Consider the following 23,875-nt stretch of genomic DNA (forward strand, 5'->3'; position numbering starts at 1 on the left):
ACTGTACATGCTTCATAAATGCAAGTGCGACTATGCACTCTTTTCTTTTTGGATTTCTTAAAATTAAAGTATTTGGGGCTTGGCACAGTGGCTCATGCTCCTAATCCTTAAACTCTGGGAGGCTGAGGTTGATGGACTGCCTGAGCTCAGGAGTTTGAGACAAGCCTGGGCAAGAGTTTTTATACTAAAACCAGAAAAACTAGCTAGGTGTTATGGCGGGCACCTATAGTCCCACTACTTGGGAAGCTGAAGTGAGAGGATCACATGAGCCCAAGAGTTTGAGGTTGCTGTGAGTTATGATGCCACGGCACTCTACCCACTCTGTCTCAAAAAGAAAAAAAAAAAAAAGAAGAAGAAAAAAAGTAATTTGGAATTGCAATCCTAAAGAACAACTTTTTAGGGGTGGCGCCTGTGGCTCAAAGGAGTAGGGCGCCGGCCTCATATGCCGGAGGTGGCAGGTTCAAGCCCAGCCCCGGCCAAAAAAACTGCAAAAAACAAACAACAACAACAAAAAAAACCCCAACTTTTTATTCTCATAGAGTCTGACATTATAGTTTGAATTTCTTTTAATTCAACACTTAAAAAGTTAAATAATTAATATAATTTACCTCTAATACAAGAAATTCTTTCTCATTTTAAATAATGTCTACAGGAGAACTAAGGCTAGGAGGAAAATACAAACATAATAACACTACAATTTCTTGAATGCTTACTAGGTGGCTTTTTTTTTTTTTTTTTGAGACAAGAGTCTCATTATGTTGCCCTGGGTGGAGTGCTGTGGCGTCACAGCTCACAGCAACCTCAAACTCTTGGGCTTAAGCGATCCTCTTGCCTCAGCATCCCAAGCAGCTGGGACCACAAGCACCCACTGCAATGCTGGCTATTTTTTGGCTGTAGTTGTCATTGTTGTTTGGCAGGTCCACTAGCTATGGTGTGTGTGGCTGGCGCCCTAGCTGTTGAGCTACAGGTGCCGAGCCTACTAGGTGGTTTACATGTATTATTTAATTTAATGCTCACAATGAGCTTATGAAGTGGCACTATTATTATTGCTTTCTTAAATGAGGATACTGAAGCTTAGATCGGTTAAGTGACTTGACTAGAGTCACACAGCTTATGTGCAGCAGAGGTGGGGGTCATAAACTCACGCAGATTTGACTATCACCTCTCTGTTCCTAAACTCCCTGGATTTCTGTATCCTGTGACAAGAGAAGCATCTCTATCTTTCCTATATATCTCAATGACAAACTCTTCCACAAACATTTATATCTGCCAGTTTTAAGAATAAATTCAGGAGAACTAAGAGATTAAACCATACTCAAACCAAGAGCTTACCTAAAGTGCTTTCACTTGGCTCATCAGGGTCTGGAGGATTACTAAGCAGACTGTGCACATCTCCTCGACGGCGCTGTTGTCTGTGCCTCCTCCGATACTGAAATTCAGCATATTCCTGCATAAACCAAAGGTTATAAAATACAGGAGAGCATGCACTTTTGCAAATGCAAATTAAAAAACTACACACTTTTTTTCAAGGTGAAAAAATTAGTGATTTTATATATATATATATATATATAAAATAAAATCACTTAGCTTTAGAAAAAGAAACGGTTTTGTCATGCCAAGGAAATGGAAAAGGCAAAATGGAAAAAGAAAATTTTTAAATAGTCACTACAATTGCCTAGATAAATTGGGAATACTTGCAAGCCTCAATTCTAGATTATATGACTGATGATTAAGAGTCTTATGACCTAAAATTATAATTAATACCACAATCATTTTCTAAGTTGGGCTCTTCCTGGAGGTCTGGTTTTTAAAAAGTGACTGTAACATATATAATAGAAAAGGAATAACAACAACAACACAAAAGAACACACACTGTGAAGTTTTTGCCAGACTACTATATTTTCTATTCTTTGGGACTACAACATACCACACTCCCAAGATAAATGACTACAGTAAGAGAAAAGTATTAGATTAACTTTAAAAAATATGATATTTGGCTTCCTTCTTATACTAGCCAATATGTAGTGCTATCCGTAACACAGGTAGGAGAAGTGTTTTCCATTTACCACATGGGAAGAGCACAGACTTAGATGCCCTGAGTATATTTTATATTTGTGACAACAGTTTAAAGCTCTTTTGCTATTAACAGAGGCTACAAACTGGGATTACCTGCTATTACCCGGGTACAAATGTACCCAGTTTTAGTGACAGGAGAAAAGAGAACAGAAGAGAGGCCACGGCGCATGACACCAACATAAAAAGGCTAATTTTGATAATCAACAGAGACTCTTCCAGGGATAAACACTAAGATACTCAGGTTTATGATTACCCATTTATCCCAGAATATTTGATATGCTTCTATTGTAAAAGTACTAAATGAAGATAAGTTTGTATCACAAATAAAACTTTCACATCATACCACTCTAATTGAATTTAAACTATTTCATCTAAGTAGTTGGAGTCTTAATAAGAGGTTATCAGATTAAAAATTAATGAGTGAAAGATACTCCAAGTGCCCTGAGGATTATATTAATTATTTAAGTTGCTAAGCCAGGGCATTATTTCCTCTTTTCCTGGAAATCCATGATCTCAAGCTGGTTGACTTATTATGTATCATAATGCCTCAAAGGTCCACTGAGGAGCACCACATTTATTAGAGATAGATGGTCTGGAAATTTTTATTTGAATTCAGGGTTTTGATAATGGAGAATTTGCCTACTTTGTAAACTTGATACTGGTACAAAGTATTATGAATTACATAAACTATTATTGACCATGGATTAGAAATAATTCCACTTTAAGAAAATTACACAGTTTAAAAAGAATCGAAGGAAAATTGATGCACGTCTATTATGATAGAAAACCCTCAGATGGCATTCTCCCACAATGCAACAGGCTTGAAAAAATCGTTCTCATAAAATTAATCTGAATATTCCATGGACTCCTAAGATCTTCAAATAAGCATATAAAATGACTTTAGTTAGATGCTCCAAGTGGTTTAAGAGTGTTAAGACTACAAAGAATACTGTCAAATTTTAAGATACATAGGGGAAAAAGTTGCCAGAAGTTTTTGTTTTAAAGAATAATTATTACCACTTATTGAGCCCCAATTTTGTCACTTACTGAGATCTTTAAAATCTCCAGAATTTCCATGGGATACTATCATCCACATTTTAAAGATGAGAAATTAAGGAAGACCACACCCCTAAAATCTAATGTGACAGAGCTAGAACTTGAATTCAGATGTCCCTCAGACTTTAAAAGTATGCTCTTTCCACTGAGCAATACTGCCTTTAAAATGGCATAAAACAAATATTGATGCTTGCCACTGATACATTCAATTTAAAATAAAGAGAAGGAATTAACTTCATTGAAACAACAGAAGTTCAACCAAAAGGCTATTGGAGGTTGGTACTAATTAAAAAAAAAAATCTTTACATCAGATAAATGTGCCAACATCATAACAAGGCTTGAGGGAGGTATGAAAACTTATGAACTACAAACTACAAAACAATCTGTAAGCTTATTTTTTCCCTCACAGTCTATAGTAAGACACAGAGCTATTATTTAAAAATATAATTTTGGTGTTACTTGATATACATATGCAGAATTTGTAAGTATGGTAATTCTTTAGATTTGCAGTAAGGTTTACATAAAAGCTTGGTGTTTTCAATGTGCCAAAGACTTTAATGAAAATGAAAAGTGTGGCGGCGCCTATAGCTCAAGCAGCTAAGGTACCAGTCACATACACCAGAGCTGGCAGGTTCGAATCCGGCCCGGGCCTGTCAAACAATGACAACTACAGCCAAACAATAGCTGGGCATTGTGGCAGGCACCTGTAGTCCCAGCTATTTGAGAGGCTGAGGCAAGAGAATCGCTTAAGCCCAGGAGTTTGAGGTTGCTGTGAGCTGTGACGCCATGACACTACCCAGGGCGACTGGCTACTGTAGCTTAAGGCTCTATCTCAAAAAAAAAAAAAAAAGTGATGGGCGGTGCCTGTAGCTCAGTGGGTAGGGCACTGGCCACATACACCGAGGCTGGCGGCTTTGAACTTGGCCTGCGCCTGCTAAACAACAATGACAACTGCAACAAAAAAAGTAGCTGGGAGATGCGGTGGGTGCCTGCCATCTATTTGGGAGGCTGAAGCAAAAGAATCACTTAAGCCCAAGAGTTTGAGGTTGCTGTGAGCTGTGATGCCACAGCATTCTACCCAGGGTGACAGCTTGAGACTCTGTCTCAAAAAAAAAAAAAAAAAAAAAAGGTGAGTTAAATAATTTTTATAAAATTTATCGATTCATAAAAAAAAATTTAGTGACAGTTATATTAATAGGTCCTTAATGGTTAAGGACAAACACTTCAGGATTCCTAAAGTTATCATCAGAGCCAAAAAACTACAAGATGATACCTATGTGATCATGTTTACTTTTACTAAACACTGCTGCTCCTCTGAACTACTAAAATCTTCAGTACTTTTTTTTAAATAATTGAAACTTGTTTATTCTTCTTTCGGGTGAAAGTTTTCTACAATATCCCCAAAGCTGCAATTGTATTTATAACATAGAAACAATCAGTATAGGATCAGATAAAAAAAAAATTCATTATTCATTTTAAAATAAAAATTTCATTAATATATTAAAGCATTTTTGTAATTTAAATGAATTTAAAATTTCCATGAGGCTCTAGATATAAGTGGTTTCTCAAATCAGTATTTTCTTGTATATATATATATGTATATATACCTATACAAAAGGCCATATGATTGCAAGTATCCCTAACAGCTGAAAAAACAAAATATCTGATTTAAATAAGCCATAGTCATGTCTGGATAAGAATCTATTTCACAATCCTTCAATAAAGGTTTCATCATTTGTCCCACCCCTTTCCAAGAATTAAGTTGAAGGGTTATCATAATATAAGCATCAAATGGTACATTTTGTTTTATGAAGAACAAGGATGGAGAAATGGAAGTAGGGAGAACTGCTAAAACCATTTAAAAATCAGACTCAACAGACAGTGGCAATTTAAATCTCAGAAAACAGTTATGTAATTAAGATTTTTCACTCTATCTTATTTTTATTTACCACAACTGTTATTTGCAGTGTATTTTAGATCATATATATAATTCATTTTTATATCTATCTATATATTTTATATCTATCTATCTATCTATCTATCCATCTATCTATCTTTCCAAATTTTGTTGTTGTTGTTGTTGCAGTTTTTGGCTGGGGCTGGGTTTGAACCCGCCACCGCCGGTATATGGGACCGGCGCCCTACTCCTTGAGCCACAGGCGCTGCCCATCTTCTGTATCTTAAAATGATAAATCAATAACAACAAAAAACCATATAAGAAGAGTGAGAAAGTCTTAAATGGAAGCAGAAAGCAACTAAGCAAAGCGTTTCTTTCTGCATAAACACATTGTTTATTAATTATGCTAATTAATGTCATATTACTAATGTCAAGTTTTCCACCTTAGCAACTGATTATAAATCAATTCCCTAAGGTTGCTGCAGTAACTTTAAAAAACTGATTATTTAGGTTTTTAATAGCTTCAGATTAAAACAATGTAACAATTAGAAATGCATTTCTAATAAATAACATGTATGTCACTACTAACAAAATAGAAGATATTTTCCAAAAATTTATGCTGTAAATTTTCCTTAATTCTGATTGTTCAATAATTAAAAACCCTAGAAGTGGAATGCATTTAACAATGTAATGATACTTCAATACATTATATAGCTAAATGTAGGTTCTGTCGAAGCATTTTTGTTACAAAAGAAAGAGAAAGCATTGCTGATAATCTCAGTAGGATTCAGAACAGATGAGGGTACAAACGCAAGCAGGGCTGCACTAAGGAAAATACAAAAAACAAAACCAAAAAATGCCCCCCCACAATCAATTACCTCAGGTGATGCAAATCCTAAATATTCCCAATCCCATGTTCCACCAGCAAAGCTACAAAGAAATTAGACATACCATTTGATTTATTATCAGTACTACAAAGTATACACAATCAGACCCTTGCCCTTTGAACATTACTTTTAATTCCTCTGCTTTGAACTTACTTAATCAAAGTAGACCAACTATTACAATGTAATTAAAGTTATACTTTTATTATTTCTTTCAAATTCTAGTGCCTTTATGTTTGTGTAAAATGGTGAAAAAAATGAAAATCACCATGTTATAAAAAAGTATTTTGACCACTTGTTTTTATTTTATAATAAAAAATTACTTATAAAAATTAATGTAAAAATTGGTTCAAACTTCTAATGCTTATAATTACTATAAATAAAAAACTGTTTAGATTTATAATGGCTGAAGTAGCGTAAATACATGAAATAAAACAACCAAAACTCAACTGCTCTTTAATGGATAAATTTGGATCAATTAAATAACTTTACTAATATAAGATTTCTCATTTCTTCACAACTTAACACTAAAATACAACCATAACAAGTTGGCAAAATTCCCAAATTCTACATCATGTTTATGACTGTCATATTACTACATGTATTACATATTTGAAATGATGAATTAGAATACTTTTTGAATTATGAGCTCACCTAAAATGTGAAATTAATGTAGCCTAATTTAGTCTGTGGAAGTACACAATGACAAATAAAAAAATAACATGAAAAGAAATAGCGTTGAGGAAAAGAAAAACACCAAAAGAAGTTAACATACTTTTATCAATTACCCATATTTTAGTTATAAGTGATTTCTGGGAATATGAACCCTCCTTGGATAAAATATAAAACTGGCATTTGTAGCTACAGCTAAGATGATTTCCACAGAGCACACATCATTTTTACCTGCGCCTTGGAGCTTCTGGTGAGTCTGCAGGAGCAACGCCCCGAGCCACGGATGCCAGGAATTCTTGCCTCTTCTGCTGTACAAGGCATGCTGCTTTGATGATCTTATGGCGCGGTGTGCGAAGGTAAGGCCTATTGACTTTTTGGGCAAGGTCTTCAGTGACCATTTCTAGGTCTGTCTACAGTAAGAGGAGTTAGCAAAAGGGATGACAGGCTGAATGGGTTAGTCAATAGCAAATCCAGATTCTATTTGGTTTCTCAGTTAAATCTAACTCTTTTGAAGTCAGAAATTAATGCTAATTGAAAACAACTTCCTATTGATCATGTTTTCTACTTTCCACATTTATTCAAAATTATAAAAAAGAAAGATCATATACGAAGTCATTTTAAATTCAGGACAGTAACAATCATTTGATAGAGATTTATAGCAAGGTAGTTGGTATAAATTACAAAGTAGAGAGTAGAGCTGCTGTCTATAAGGAATTTATAATTTGTCTGTGTGAATAAAACTAACACATTTCAAGGCACTTCGTAAGCAAATACATGCTGCTGTGATGCTGACTATATATAAATGCTAGGTCAGGTGCAGTGGTTCATGACTGTAATCTCAGCACTTAAGAAGATAAGAGTTGGGAGGATTGCTGAGGCCAGGAGCCTAAGACCAGCCTCGGCAACAAAGTGAGACCCTGATGCCTGTAATTCTAGCACTCTGGGAGGCTGAGGCGGGTGAATTGCCTGAGCTCATGAGTTTAAGACGAGTCCGAGTCAGAGCAAGACCTCGTTTCTAAAATAGCCAGGCACTGGGCGGCACCTGTGGCTCAGTGGGTAGGGCACCGCACCATATACTGAGGGGGGTGGGTTCAAACCTGGCCCCGGCCAAACTGTAACAAAAAAATAGCTGGGCATCATGGTGGGCGCCTGTAGTCCCAGCTACTTGGGAGGCTGAGGCAAGAGAATCGCCTGGGCCCAAAAGTTGGAGGTTGCTGTGAGCTGTATGATGCCACGGCACTCTACCAAGGATGATAAAAGTGGGACTCTGTCTCTACAAATAAATAAATAAATAAAATAGCCAGGCATTGTGGCAGGTGCCTATAGTCCCAGCTACTTGGGAGGCTGAGGCAAGAGAATCACTTAAACCTAAGAGTTTGAGATTGCTGTGAGCTGTGATATGACAGCACTCTACCAAGGGTGACAAAGTGAAACTCTGTCTCAACCTCCCCCCCCCAAAAAAAAAAAAAAAAAAAAAAAAAACAAAGTGAAACCTCCGTCTGGACCAAAATTTAAAAGTTAGCTGGGTGTGGTGGTATGTGCCTGTAGTCCTCACTACTTTGGGAGGCTGGGATAGGAGGATTACAGTGTGCTATGATTATGCCACTGTACACCAGCCTGGGCAACAGAGCAAGACCCTGTCTCAACAAAACAAAACATGTGAAGGAAGGCAAAACTATTGAGATTGGGGTTTGATCTGGAAGGCTTTATGGAGAAAATTAATATTGAGCCTTGAAGAAAATGTAAGATTTAAATTAGCAGAGGAGGTATACTCTGGTTTCTCTTCAGATCGCACAAATCTTTCGCCTTTTAAATTAGCAGAGGATGGTTTAAACAGATGACATGAAAATTGTAACAAGAAAACTTGGTGGCTGCAAAAAGGGAGGAATGTACAATGAAGTTATTTAGCTATGGTAACATCAGATGGCTTAGGTGTTTTTGTTTTACAAATACTTTAAGTTTTGAGTTATACTATTAAAATAAACTGGTAAACAGCAACTTTATCATCTAGTATGTAATGTCATTTGTTTTATTTATGTATTTATTTTTTTTAAGAGATGGGCGGGGGCGGGGGGGTGTCTCACTATGTTGCCCAGGCTGGAGTGCAGTGGCTTTTCACAGGTATGATCCCACTACTGATCAGCATTGGAGCTTTGACCTGCTCTGTTTCCGACCTGGGCCGGTTCACCCCTCCCTAGGCAACTTGGTGGCCCCCTGCTCCCAGGAGGTCACCATATTGATGCCAAACTTAGTGTGGACACCCAATTGGCATAGCGCATTACACCCCAGAACTCCTGGACACACACGATCCTCCTGTATCAGCCTCTTGAGTAGATGGGATACAAGTACCAGCCACGGCACCTAGCTAGTTTGTTTTATTTATGATGATAACATCCTAATTACATAATCAGAAATAGGTCAGATTTCAGTTTCAAACAGTTTAAAACAAAGAAATAAATGCTGTAGAAAATGTTTGCATACCTCAGAACTCATTCAACCTAAACAGTCACTAATTTAAAAATCAAGAAAATTTTAATTAATTAATTAATTAATTAATTAATTTTGTAGACACAGAGTCTCACTTTATCACCCTCAGTAAAGTGCCATGACATCACAGGACTCACAGCAACCTCTAGCTCTTGGGCTTATGTGATTCTCTTGCCTCAGCCTCCTGAGCAGCTGGGACTACAGGCGCCCGCCACAATGCCCAGCTATTTTTTGGTTGCAGTTTGGCCAGGACTGGGTTTGAACCCGCCACTCTCAGTATATGGGGCCGGCACCCTACTCATTGAGCCACAGTGACGCCCGAAAATTTTAATTTATTACTGTTAACTTTTCTTTTATCTAAAAAACGTTTTAAAAATGAAAGTAATCACGGGTGGCGCCTGTGGCTCAGTTGGTAAGGCGCCGGCCCCATATACCGAGGGTGGCGGGTTCAAACCCGGCCCCGGCCAAACTGCAACCAAAAAATAGCCGGGCGTTGTGGTGGGCGCCTGCAGTCCCAGCTACTCGGGAGGCTGAGGCAAGAGAATCGCTTGGGCCCAGGAGTTGGAGGTTGCTGTGAGCTGTGTGAGGCCACGGCACTCTACCGAGGGCCATAAAGTGAGACTCTGTCTCTACAAAAAAAAAAAAAAAAGAAATCAAAAAATGTTTCTTAAAAAAAAAAAAAAATGAAAGTAATCACAACTAAATTAAATAAAACTTAATGGTTACGAAAGGAGAAAATCTGTTTTTCATAATAATTGCTACCATTTAAATGTAATTTAAAAAAGATATCTTACTTGCATTAATTCAAAAATTTCTTTCTTTGTGCTTTTAGGTTCCAAGAAAAATCCATATGGGTAAGAACACTTGAGAATGCGTCGAGTTTTTAAGAGCACATGAACTGCATCTTCAATGAAAGTGGTATCTGGACAGCCTCCTTCAGCTATAAAGTAATTGAGGCACAGTAAAATGTCTTTGCAAATATGCTATTATAAAATTAATTAACTATGTCTTCTTTTAAAAAAAAAGAAAAAGAAAAAAAGAAGAAACTGAAGTAGCTGTAGAATACGTATTTGAACCAATTTGCAAACCTATATAAAACACTCATTTGTGACATATACCTGTTTACAAATGTAGCACTTGCCCCAGCACCCAAGGAGCACTGATGGAAGCCAGGAAGAAATGCCTACTCTCATCGTGGATTCTATTTTCACCCACTCCGGATAAGCTAGTCAATCCAAAGGTTTCATTCTTTATGGTTTTTCAGATTATCCCTAGAGAAACCTTGCGGCTTAAGAATTAGAACAAATGCCTCTTTGCTATGTTGTAAAAAAATAATAACTATAATTATGCTTCTGCAAAAACAACACTAACATACAACATTTTGGGAAACACGTAGATAACTAATGCTAGCAAATAAAATACTTCAGGGAAAGAAAAGGAGGAAGAATGAGGAATAGAGAAGAAAAAATTGCCTTATATTTGAGATCCTTCCTTCAAAAATATCATTATAACATTCTAGTTTTTTGCTTAACTGCAGATAAACAGAAATGAAACGAGAATCTCTATTCATAAGTACTGCTGAAAATCATATTTTTCTGCATGCCTACAGAAAGAAACTAAATATGTATATATACAAACTGATACGCAGATCACCCTAAAACTTCTGAGTAGACTCCATCCCTAGGATTAAAACAAAACAAAACAAGAAAACTCCTCTTGTGACAAATGTGAGAATTCATCAAGTTTTGTTTTTTCCTTTCCAGTTGTTGTATGTTTTAATTCTTCGTCATATTTTACTACACTGAAAGCTCTAGAATGTTGAACAGAAACAGTAATTCATATCTATAAATATTTACTGAAAATTACTGTATCATTAACAGTTCTTAACACTAATGATATATTAGTGACCAGGCAAAAATCCCTGATGAAAAACTGCAGAACTTGTGAGGGTTTTCGCCTTTCCATTTACATTGCAGACAATACTTCAAAAGTTTGGTATTTGGGCAGCACCTGTAGCTCAGTGGGTAGGTTTCTGGCCACATACACCCATGCTGGCAGGTTCGAACCCGGCCTGGGCCAGCTAAACAATTTATATATATTTTTTGCAACAACAACAAAAACAAAAAAAATAGCTGGGTGTTGTGGCAGATGGCTATAGTCCCAGCTACTCAGGAGGCTGAGACAAGAGAATAGCTTAAGCCCAAGAGTTTGAGGTTGCTGTGAGCTGTGATGCTAGAACACTCTAACCAAGGGTGACAGAGACTGTCTCAAAAACAAAAACGTTTATTTGTGTGAGATAGTTAATATGAGTAATAAAGCCTAAGAACTAATAATAAACAAGGAGACTAGCAGCTGTTGATACTCTCCACCACTCTACTTCATTTAATTTATGGTGCTATATTAATTAGGGAATTATCCTCATGGAAAGGATGCTAGTACTTAATCTTTTTATAAATTTGAAGAAATCCAGGTATAATTCATCACATTTTTAAGCTTTAAATGTACCATCTAATTAATCTAATTAATAACATCTAATTATTTTAAAAATGTGACTTATTTCTTTTCTTTCTTTTTTCTTTTTTTGTGGTTTTTGGCAGAGGCTGGGTTTGAATCCACCACCTCCAGCATATGGGACTGGCGCCCTATCCCTTTGAGCCACAGGCGCCACCCAAAAAATGTGACTTTTTAAAAGAAACATACCAGACCCTATAATGTGTGGTCATTGTGGGATATTATAATCTAATGGTATAACCAATATTCAATCTATGCTTTGGGATATTCTTTTGAGACAGAGTCTTACTTTGTTGCCCTCTGTTGAGTGCCATGGTATCATAGATCACAGCAACCTCAAACTCTTGGGCTAAGGTCATTCTCTTGCCTCAGCCTCCCAAGTAGCTGGGACTATAGGTGCCCGCTACAATGCCCAGCTACTTTTAGAGATGAGGTCTCACTCTGGCTCAAGCTGCTCTTGAACCTGTGAGCTCAGGCAATCCACCCACCTCTGCCTCCCAGAATGCTAGGATTATATGCGTGAGCCACCACGCCTGGCCCTGGGATATTCTTTTGTAACTTCCAATTTAACATTCACAAGTTAGTCCCTTCTTGTTTTGACCCAAAGGTCATTATTTACTGTTGAAATGATTTCTTCCACAACTGTACCTGACTTCTCCATTAGGCTGCTAATGCTACTCTGCTGAATTTTAGTAAGAATCTTTGAGTATTTAGTGACATGACAATTGGGTAGCAAGTGCACCTTGCTCTTTTGACTGCCGTTTAGGGCCCATCTACTTTTTCCAACATTGTAGAACATCAGCAGTGGTACCGAGCAAAATCATGATGTGTTTTTATCTGGTAAGAGCACAGGCATTACAGGAGCAGGCTAAGCACTAGGGAGAAAATCCAATCACAGATGAGTAGGCTCAGCTGCACTCAGGGCTCCAAAGAACTCAAAACATGACCAGAACAAACTAATGGAGGTAAGGTATTCCTTTTGCAGACGTCCTCAAACTGCAGCCTGTGGGCCACGTGAAACGGTGTGAATTGTATTTGTTCCCATTTTTTTTTTTTACTTCAAAATAAGATACGTGCAGTGTGCAAAGAAATTTGTTCAGTTGTTTTTTTTTAACTATAGTTCGGCCCTCCAACGGTCTGAGGGACAGTGAATTGGCCTCCTGTTTAAAAAGTTTGAGGATGCCTGCTTTTTTTTTTTTTTTGTAGAGACCGAGTCTCACTGTACCGCCCTCAGGTAGAGTGCCGTGGCGTCACACAGCTCACAGCAACCTCCAACTCCTGGGCTTACGCGATTCTCTTGCCTCAGCCTCCCGAGTAGCTGGGACTACAGGCGCCCGCCACAACGCCCGGCCATTTTTCCGTTGCAGTTTGGCCGGGGCTGGGTTTGAACCCGCCACCCTCGGCATATGGGGCCGGCGCCCTACTCACTGAGCCACAGGCGCCGCCGAGGATGCCTGCTTTAAAGGCTTAACCTACCAGTGAAGTGACGTAAGCATAGAAAGATACATTAATGTTAATTTTCCCACACATCACTTATAACTTACTTTCTTTGAGTGCTCTACTCAATTGTTCCATCTTTTCTTTGGCTGTTTTAAGAAGGCGTTGTTCTAACTAAAGGAATAGAAATAAATAATGTAAACCATTCTCTTTATTCAGAACAGTGTAGTTCAGCTCTCTGAAATGATTTGGTACATACCTGATAACTATGCTCATGGTTTTTAAATCTTGTGTAATAGTGCATAAATCTGTCAAGTTCTTGAAATCGTTTGTGTTTTTTCTCAGCCTAGGAAGCAAAAGTCCATAAAATGATCTTTTTCATAAAAACTATTAAAGTTGTTGTTTTGGGGGAGAATCATTGGAAAATTTTATTATTAATAGGTAACACTGCACTCAGATTTGTTGATTATTTTATTGAGAGAAAATAATAACCAATACATTTCCAAGCCTCCCAGAACAATCTTGTATTTGTATTCTTTATGACAAACCACTAAATCCATATTCCCAGAGTCAAAAGCAAACAGATTTTCAGTGTTTTACTACATAGCTAACTGTAATGGAATGAACTGTGTCCCCAGTAAATTTGTATGCTGAAGCTCTAATCTCCAATGTGACTGTATTTGGAGAGAGGGCCTATAAGGAAGTGGTAAAGAATAAATAAGGTCATAAGGGTGATGGTCTACTTCTGATAGGGCTGGTGCCTTTATAAGAAGGGGAAAGGATACCAGGGGCCTCTCTCTCTTTCTTGGCCATGTAAAGACACAGGGAGAAGGGGACCATCTGCAAGCCAAGCGCATCAAGAATCAAATTAGCTAACAGCTTGATCTGGGATTTCACAGCCTCTAGAATCATGAGAAATAAATTTCTGTTGTTCAAGCCCCCCGTCTATGGTATATTGTTATCACAGTTGAGCAATCCATGACACTTACTGTATACTGTATTGTTGATATTATGTTAAAATTGGTTTTAAGTCTTTACAGAAGCAGCCTGGGTGGGATATATCAAACTTTTCATATCACAGAATTAAAGAAAAAAAAAACTTAAAAGGAAAGAAGCTCTCAAGATTATAGAGCTGTTTTGTTTAAATTAAAGGTAAGTACATTTAATTTAATGCTTCATTAAGATGAAGATATAGGAAATGAAGAGACTTGAAATACTGTCAACAGCATCATGTGCCTTAGAGTGAGGCTATGGCTTCATCAGTTCTGTTTACCTCCACGGTCATTTCCTTGGACTGCTCCTCCACATGCTGAATTACTTCATAGCGAGTACATCTGTAATAACCTCCAGTGGAAGAACTATGTTTTTTCCATTCTTCTAGGCAAATCCAGCAAAAGTCATATTTGCACTTCAAAAGAAAACATACACATAAACATTTCCTCATGTTAATATACAAATTATTTTATGCTTTATAGCCAACAAATTTGTAATGATTAAGTAATCCTGCTGTGTAGCCAGGAACAAATCTTCTCAAAGACATACCCTCTTTCTCTTATTTCATCTGGAGACCTTATCTGCATTGGAAAGATGTGGCAATAGTTTAAAATTATTTAAATTTAAAATCAGGATAAATTAATTGCAAATCACAATATTATGAGGTGTTCACAAGGAATCATTAAAAATATTAATAAGAAATTCTTTCCAAATAATAAAAACAGATACAAATGTTTCACATTTAGGTATGTGATAATCTGACCTTGGTCTATAAAAGCTCTACCAGTCTAGCTAAAATATTTCTAGTAACTTTGACAAACTGATTTTGAAACCAAAAGATTAAAAGATCTCTAAGTACAATAGCTGTTTCTCATTTAATGAAAATTTAACTTAATCACCACAATAATTATACAATGCCCAAAATAGAAGCATTCTAGTATGAAAATACATCCTTTTATGCTTACAGATTGGCCTGTGTTGTCGTCTGGTACTTTTATGATTTATTTATTTTTCCCTACATGGCTGCCCAGTTGTTCTAACACCATTTATTGAATAGTTTATGTTTCTCTACTGGTTGAAGATACCATCTTCACCATATTAAATTTCCATGTATCTGTGTCTGTTTTCTGGGTTTCCTTTTTATTGTTTCATTGATTCATCTTTACATTCATCTTTACATCTGATTCATTTTACATGTGCTAGCACCATACTGTATAATTACTGAGACTTTATATTATGGCTTAGTGTGTGACAAGGCTAGCTCTCCCTTACTGTTCTTATTCAGAGTTTTATTAATCACTTTTGCTTTGTTTTCCCATTTGAACTTTTGAATTAGTTTACTTAGATACAGAAACAAAATCTGTTGATAGATTTGTTGGCATCTTCCTATGTAAGAACTTGGCTGTCTTTCCATTCATTTGTCATATTTGTGTCTTACAGAGGGTTTAAATTTTAATTTACTGATGTTTTTCAGTATATATTCTATCTGGTTGTTGCTGGTAAAAATGAAGGCTTCTATTTTCTGCAGAGTACTATAGTATAGTACTACTTGACTTTTTGTTGTTTTAGTAGTTTTTTAGTTGGTTCTTGTGGGTTTTCTAGGTATACAATTTATGTCATCTACAAAATGTAATAATTTTATCACTTCACTCTTAATTTTTATGTCTCTAATTTCTTTCCATTATCTAATTATGTTGACTGGTTATCTTCAATTCAATGTTAGTAATATTGGTTATGGAAAACATTCTTATTTTTTGAGTTTAATGAGAGTAACTTTAGTGTTCCTAGTAGGGATGCTAGCTTTTAGACCAATTTATTTTTGTCATACTAAGGAAGAATCCATTCTATTCCTATTTCTTTGAGTGTTTTTGTAAAGAATGGTTGTTGATTTTTCTGTCAAATGCCTTTCAGCATCTGTAGGAAATATGTAATTTTTCTGCTTGGAGGTATGAATAACACAAGATACACCATCAGCTTTCCTAATACTGAATTATTCTTGTACAGATTTAGCATCTTCAATCAAAAAACCCAAAATGCTTCAAAATTCAAAACTTGGCAGGTGCTGACATGCATTTAGAATTTTTGAATTAGAAATGCTCAATGAGTCTAATACAAACATTCCAAAATTCAAACAAATCTGAAATCTGAAATACTTCTGTTCCCATGAACTTCAAATAAGAAATAGTCAACCTATATTCTTGGAATAAATTCTACTTGGCTAATTACTCTTGAATGTGCTCTGCTGTATTATGTATACTAATATTACTGCTTTTTCCCAACTCTAGTATCTTATTTAGGACTTCTGCATTGTCACATATAAGTAAGATTAACCTACAGCTTGATTTTAATTTTTATAATCTTGTCAAGTTGTTTTTAAGGTTCCATTCCATTTTCAGATTATGAAAATAATCTAAAAGTTAAAACTTTTTTAACTTCTAAGAACATATAAATAACATTGAAATTACCTGCTTCTTGAAAGTTAGAAAAAATTCTATTGTGATGCTTTAAAGATTAGTGGGGAAGATGTTTGAAAAACTTTTTTCTTATATGAGAATAGGTTTATTTGCATATTCTACCTCTTCTACAGTCTTTTTTGTTTGGAGACAGAGTTTTAGTTTGCCGTCCTTGGTAGAGTGCTGTGGTGTCACACAGCTCACAGCAACCTCCAACTCTTGGGCTTTAGGTGATTCTCTTGCCTCAGCCTCCCGCGTAGCTGGGACTACAGGCACCTGCCACAACGCCCGGCTATTTTTTGTTGCAGTTTGGCCAGGGCCGAGTTTGAACCCGCCATCCTCGGTATATGGGGCTGGTGCCCTACTCATTGAGCCACAGGCGCCGCCCTCTACAGTCAGTTTTAATAAATTATATTGTTTTAGAAAATCAATTCATTTAAAATCCAAGTTCAAATTATCTTGAAAAGTTGTGCAAAGTTAGTCCTTATTATTTTAGTTTGCTTTGTTTCTCTGATTGTAGGTATACCTTTTATTGCACATTACTTGCTTGTGCTTTGTAGACACCAATGTTTTGTTTTACAAATTGTTTGACAAACCTGTCTTAGGTAAGTCTATTGGCTATTTTCCTAACAGTATGTACTCACTTAAAAGAAAAAAAATCAATAAATTTTTTATTTTTATTATTATTTTTATTTCAGAGTATTATGTGGGTACAAATGATTAGGTTACATTGTTTGCATTTGTTAAGTAAAATCCAAATTGTAGTTAAGCCCTTCACCCAGGAGGTAGGCCATATACCCCTCCACAGTACACATTAGGTGAGAGCTAAAAACAATGGTTAGATGCCACCAAGTAGGTGGCAATGCCTTAATTGAATGTGAATGTCAAGCCCAAAGGCCTCTTCCATCCTTGTCAAGGGGAATGCTAACCTTTTCCTTTCATATAATACCACTATGTGTTCACTTTGTGTCTCTGTGTCACATTTTGGTAATTCTAACAATATGTCAAACTTTCTCATTACTATATCTGTTACAGTGATCTGTGATCAGTGATCTTACTATTGTACTCGTTTGGGGATGCCATAAACAATTCCCATATAAGACAGTGAGCTTAATCAGTAAATGTGTGTGTTCTGTTTATCCCACTGACTGGCCACTTCCCTGGCTCTCTCCCTCTCCTCGGGCTTCCATATTCCAAGACACAACGATATTGAAATTAGGCCAGTTAACAACTCTACAATGGCTTGGAAGTGTCTAATTGAATGGAAGAGTCATACATCTCTCACTTTTAATCAAAAGCTAGAAATGATTAAGCTTAGTGAAAGAAAGGGATGTTGAAAGCAGAGACAGGTCAAAAACTAGGCCTCTTGTGCCCAACAGCCAAGTTATGAATGCAAAGGAAACATTCTTGAAGGAACTTAAAAGTACAACTCCAGTGAATACACAAACTATAAGAAAATGAAATCACCTTAGTACTGATTTGAAGAAAGTTTTAGTGACCACGGAATCAGCCACAACATTCCCTTAAGCCTAATATTCTTCTTATTCTATGAAGGCTGACAGAGGTAAGAAAGCTACAGAAGAAAGGTTTGAAGCTAGCAGAGATTGGTTCATGAAGTTTAAGGAAAGAAGCCATTTCTATAATATAAAAATGCAAGGTGAAGCAACAAATGCTGATGTAGAAGCTGCAGCAAATTACTTGTATTTAGCTGATAGATAACTGATGGAAGGTGGTGACGCAAAACAACAGATTTTCAACATAGATGAAATGCCTCCTATTGGAAGAAGATGTCATTCAAGTCTTTCACATTTAGAGAGAAGTCAATATCTAGCATCAAAGGTTCAAAGGTGATAGGCCGGACTCTCTTGGTAGGGGCTAACACAGCTGGCAACTTTACAGTTGAAACCAATACTCATTTACCATTTTGAAAATTCTAGCCCCCTAAGAAATATGCTAATTCTACTCTGTGATCTATCAATGGAACAATAAAGCTTGTATGACAATACAGCTATTTACAACTTTTACTAAAGATTTTAAGCGCACCGTCAAGATGTAGTGCTCAGAAAGATTCCTTTCAAAGTGTTACTGCTCATTGACAATGTACCTGGTTACCCAAGAGCTCTGATAGAGATACACAAGATTAATGTTGTCTACAGGCCTGCTTATATAACATCCATTCTGCAGCCCACAGATCAAGGAGTCATTGCTATTTTCAAATTTTATTATTTAGAAATACATTTCATAAGGCTCTAGCTGCCTTAGTGCTTTCTCTGATGGATCTGGAAAAAAGTAAATTGAAAACCATCTGGAAAGGATTCACCATCAAGATGCATTTAAGAAAGAACATTTGTAATTCATGGGAGGAGGTCAAAATATCAACATTAACAGGAGTTTGGAAGAAGCTGATTCTAATCATTGAGGACTTTGAGGGGTTCAAGACTTCAGTGGAGAAAGTCACTGCAGATGTGGTGGGACGAGCAAAAGAACCAGAAAGAATAGATTCCGAAGATGTGACCGAATTGCAGCAATCTCAGGATCAAACTTGAATGGCTGTGGAGCCACTTCTTAGAATAAGCCAAGAATATGGTTTTTTGAGATGGAATCTGCTCCCAGTGAAGATGCTGTAAACAGTGTTGAAATAACAACAAAGAATTTATTATATAAATTAAGAGACTACATAATTTCACTGATAAAGTGGCAGAGTTTGAGAAGACTGACTCCAATTTTGAAAGAAATTTTACTGTGGGCAAAATGCTATCAAACAGTATTGCACACACAGGGAAATCTTTCGTGAAAGGAAGGGTGAATTCTTGGCACTACAGATGACATTAATTGTTTTCTTAAGAATTGTCACAGCCACTCCCAATCTTCAGCAAACCAGCACCCTTATTGGTCAGTGCCACCAATACTCATGTTAAGATTCTCCACTAGTAAAGTCATTATCACTTGCTGAAGGCTCAGATGATTGTTAGCATTTTTAGCAACAAAGTTTTGTAAATTAAAGTATGTACATTTTTTAGATGTGATGTTATTTCACACGTAACAGACTACAGTGTGGTGTAAACATAACATTTACATGTACTGAGAAACCAAACAAATGTGTGACTCACTTTATTGTAATACTTTCTGTGTTGTGATATTTGGTTTACTGCAGTGGTATGGAAATATCCTTGCCTATATTTCATTTATTCCTTATATTCTGTATTTGAACTTCCTAACCTTCATTTTTTTTTTATTATGTTAGTTTTGTGGTTTATCTATCCTGTTTTTCTTCAGAAAACCATTTTTTGGATTTATCAGTTGCATTATTTTTCAGTTTTTAACTCACTGATTTCTGCCTTAAAGATAAACCACCAGTTCCCTTCTTGTTTTTAAGTTTGTTTTCCTAAATTTGAGTCATATCCTTAAATTCATTTCTTATTTTGTATTGTTTTAAGGGAGTAAGACTGTGCACATTTCTGAGCATTGCTTTAGAAAGGGCCCTCAAATATGATAAAGTTCATTATCCTTGTTTTCTAGAAATTCTTTAATTTCCATTTTTGCTTCATTTTTCACTCCAGAGTTGTTTGAGAGAGTAACAATTTCCATGTAAGAAGATCTTTTTATTATTAATGTTTATTTTATTCTCTTATGATGAGAAAAATGTTGTTTGTATAATTTTCTATTTTTTGGAATGTTATCAAGGTTTTGGTAATCAATGATCAAGTTTTTGTGACTGTTCCTTGGGCATTTAAAAAGATGGCACAGTCCACATTTTCGGATACAGAGTTTGTATACACGGCAATCAGATATACCTTAGTAATTATAGTATTTAAGTCTTCTATATTTTTACTGATTTGTTTGCCTGGTATATCATGGACAGAAAAATTAATAAAGTATTTGTTTGCATGTGTTCCCTTCACAACATGTACTTGGACAATAAATTGTGTACTTGGTTTAGGCTCTGACAGTATTAAATTATTTTTCTTTTCGGTGTAAGCAAACTTTGTATCTGATATAATACAAGTATCTTTTTTCCAGGCAGCTTTATTGATTTCTCAAAATTAGTGGCAAAACGTTTTACAAAACAGCCAAATATGACAATTCTTGGTGGGAAAATACAGAATTTTAATAACTTTTATTTTTTAGTTGTAGCATATAGTTTTACACAGTCAGATGAAGAAAAAGTATACTGTTAAGTGACTTAAACTACTATTTAAGAATGCAAAATTTAAATAGTTCATGCAAAATCATCTTAAGGGAAATGAACAGAGTAAGCTGATTTATCCTTAAAATAAATCAGTTTTCTTTAGAAGACCAAATCTGTCATTCAACATCTTTGATATCAGAAAGTATTATAAAAACTGCCTACTGAATCATAATCAACACTGAGGCATGAAAAAAGAAAGGCATATTATATTTCAGTCTTTTTGTTAGAGCTGGATTCAATTACACATGACACGTTATTCTACCTACACATTATAAAATACTCAAAGTATACAATTTTGTTGCAGTAAGGATATTTACTTTTCAGTTTTTATTGGTCAGTGAATGTACTCAGAATGTATGTTCAGTAAGGCTTACTATAATACACTTACACGGTATGTAAGTAATTGTTTCTTTTAAATGAAATAGAAGCTTACTTTGTTTAAGGCTAGATTGCCTAATACCATCAGCCTGATGAATTCATGAAAATATTAATTTACCTAATATTTATTTATTTATTTAGACAGAGTCTCACTGTGTCACCCTTAGTAAAGTGCTGTAGCATCACAGCTCACAGCAACATCAAACTCTTAGGTTTAAGTAATTCTCTTTCCTCACCCTCCCAAGTAGCTGGGACTATAGGCACCCGCCACAATGCCTGGCTATTTTTTTTGTTGCAGTTGTCATTGTTGTTTAGCTGGCCTGGGCCAGGTTTGAACCTGCCAGCCTCGGTGTATGTGGCTGGTGCCCTACCCACTGAACTATGGTTGCTGCCCCAATACATATTTATTAAGTATTTACTACTGGTAGGTGTTTGATTCTGTCTCAGGAGCCAAAATTAGCCAACTGCTAATTTTTATGTTTAATCTGTATTTCTTTATATATCTAGGTAGTCTATATCAGATTTTTCCAAAGAAAAAAATCCAGATACGGATGTTGGAGAAAAAAGCATAATAGAGGAAATAATTTTGGTCCAATCTGTAGCTGAACTAACAAGCACTCCTGAGTATTTTGCGCACACTACTGCACTAGCTTTCCCTTTCTACCTCTTTGGGAATCCTTATTATTGCCTCACTAAGACAATTCACCTATAGTAATTTTGTAATAATATAGACTTACAAATTAATATATATTAACTGACATTTATTTGCAAATAATAATAATAATAATCATTAAGCTTAAAGATTAAAATGTACACAATACTTAGAAGATGTTAATATATTTTACTGGAATCTTCTTCATATTTAGGTTTCTTTTACATTCTAAATTAGAAATAATTATGCTGTCCTTTCAATAATTTTAAATAATATTTTTAAATATGAATGACATTCCTAATGAGAAAGGAAAAAAAATCAGAATATCATTATAATTTTAAAACAAAAATGTTCAAAAATATAGCATGGAATAATAAAATATTATTAATAACATTCCAATATATATTTGTTTTAAGCACACAGTAGTTCCTTGCTGCACAACTAAGAAATATTATATTTCCTTTCTAGCCTTTGAGCCTCTAACAGTCATTATTTATATTAATTATTTTTAAGCCAAGTGGATCTCTGGTATTTTTATTTTCAATATGGTAATTAGCTACTTATTCAATTGATAATTTCATTAGTAGACTTCAAGTCTGGCCACTGCTTTGGGTTCCTATGTTAAACACAATTGTCCCTTGGCATCTGTGGTTGGTATGGTCCAAGGACTCCCTACAGATGCATAGCAAAATCTGCAGGTGCTTAAGTCCCTAATATAAAATGATGCAGTATTTGTATATTACTATGCACATCGTCCATTATACTTTAAATCATCTCTAGATTACTTATAATACCTAATGCAAGGTAAGTGCTATGTAAATAGCTGCTATAATATATTGTTTAGGGAATAAAAAAAAGTCTGTACATGTTCAACATGGAACTTTTCACTTTTCATTTCAAAAGTTCAACATAACTTTTTTACTGAATATTTCTGATCCATGGTTTGTTGAATCCACAGATGCAGAATCCAAGAATACAGAACCCACAGATAAGGAGGGCCAACAGTGTAGACATCCAGTCACAGACATGTTTGAGATTTAGACTTGGGAACTGCCTGGGTCTTGGTTTGGGTCTTGAGTCTATCCTCTGTGCTCCAAAATCAGCTTTGCAAGAGAACTCTAAGTGCAATGAGTTCCGCTCCTGCAGCCTTGATCTTCTGAGCTCAAATGATCCTCCTGCCTCAGCCATACAAGTAGCAGAACTGTAAGTATGTGCCAACACACCTAATTTTTTTTTTGGAGACAGAGTCTCAAGCTGTCACCCTGGGTAGAGTGCAACCTCCAAATCTTGGGCTCAAGTGATCCTCTTGCCTCAGTTTTTCTATGTTTAGTAGAGATAGGGTCTCACTTTTGCTCAGGCTGATCTCGAACTCGTGAGCTCCAGCTATCCACCCTATTCGACTTCCCCGAGTGCTAGGATTACAGGCATGAGCCATTGTGCCTGGTATAACACACCTAATTTTTAAATTTCTTTTTTTTTTAACAGATGGGGTCTCTTCATTTGCTATACATATTCCAGAATACATAAAGCAAATTGTGTATACATACACACACACTCAACTCTCTTAAGACTCTCACTGGGGAAGGTGACTGGCAGAGGAACCAGGCATTTCTGATCTTCTGGCCAAACACCATAAAATACCTATACTTTAAACATTCAATGTGAGTATAAAATTTAGTAATACAAATCAACATTTAATGTTATTCAACAAACAATGGAAAATGCACTCTTCCTAGAACTTATCTGAAACTCAACAAGATTTTTTTGTTTACAGCTTTTCTCCCTTGAATGACAAAGTATATTAAGATTCCAACTGCAAAGCATGCAAAATCCTCTTTAACATCTTACCTTAGCACACTGCATGTGGTTGCAGCCTTCATTCTTCTGTATTGGAGACTTACAGTTTGCACAGGGCTTGGAGTTAGTTAACAACCAGAGACAATTGGCAGCATCCTCATAAGCTTCACTAACTCCCACAACTTTTAAAAATTAAGCACAAACACAAAAATAAATGATTTTGGAGGGGGGGCACTCCAGACTTTTCTTTGCAGGCTATCTTTCAATTTTAATTATATATTTATTTTCCTATTAGGGTCTATGACAAAGTTTTAAAGCTGTTTTATTTTGAATAGCACAATTATAAGAAGCTCTATTTCAAAAGCCTTATTTGTGAAACCTGGTTTAAAAGAG

General features: G+C 35.9%; 1 protein-coding gene and 1 non-coding gene across 5 annotated transcripts in view; both read right to left on the reverse strand.

The window, feature by feature from the left end:
• Window positions 1–23,875, reverse strand: part of ANKIB1 (ankyrin repeat and IBR domain containing 1) — a 192,321-nt gene that overhangs the window by 3,894 nt on the left and 164,552 nt on the right. For 3 of the 4 annotated variants that reach the window (XM_053608655.1, XM_053608656.1, XM_053608657.1), the window contains 8 exons: window positions 23,534–23,664; window positions 14,294–14,428; window positions 13,280–13,366; window positions 13,128–13,194; window positions 9,867–10,012; window positions 6,817–6,995; window positions 5,908–5,959; window positions 1,333–1,447 (listed from right to left, as the gene is read on the reverse strand). In XM_053608655.1, coding sequence (XP_053464630.1) covers window positions 1,333–1,447; window positions 5,908–5,959; window positions 6,817–6,995; window positions 9,867–10,012; window positions 13,128–13,194; window positions 13,280–13,366; window positions 14,294–14,428; window positions 23,534–23,664 — 912 coding nt within the window. The remainder of the gene's footprint in view (window positions 1–1,332; window positions 1,448–5,907; window positions 5,960–6,816; window positions 6,996–9,866; window positions 10,013–13,127; window positions 13,195–13,279; window positions 13,367–14,293; window positions 14,429–23,533; window positions 23,665–23,875) is intronic. The other variant, XM_053608658.1, reaches the window with a different exon arrangement.
• On the reverse strand, window positions 17,293–17,415 carry LOC128560647 (U6atac minor spliceosomal RNA). Its single transcript, XR_008373116.1, has one exon. It is a non-coding gene; the product is annotated as a U6atac minor spliceosomal RNA (small nuclear RNA).

This window comes from Nycticebus coucang, chromosome 11 (genome assembly GCF_027406575.1).
Source record: "Nycticebus coucang isolate mNycCou1 chromosome 11, mNycCou1.pri, whole genome shotgun sequence".
In the NCBI taxonomy this organism is placed as follows: Eukaryota; Metazoa; Chordata; class Mammalia; order Primates; family Lorisidae; genus Nycticebus; species Nycticebus coucang.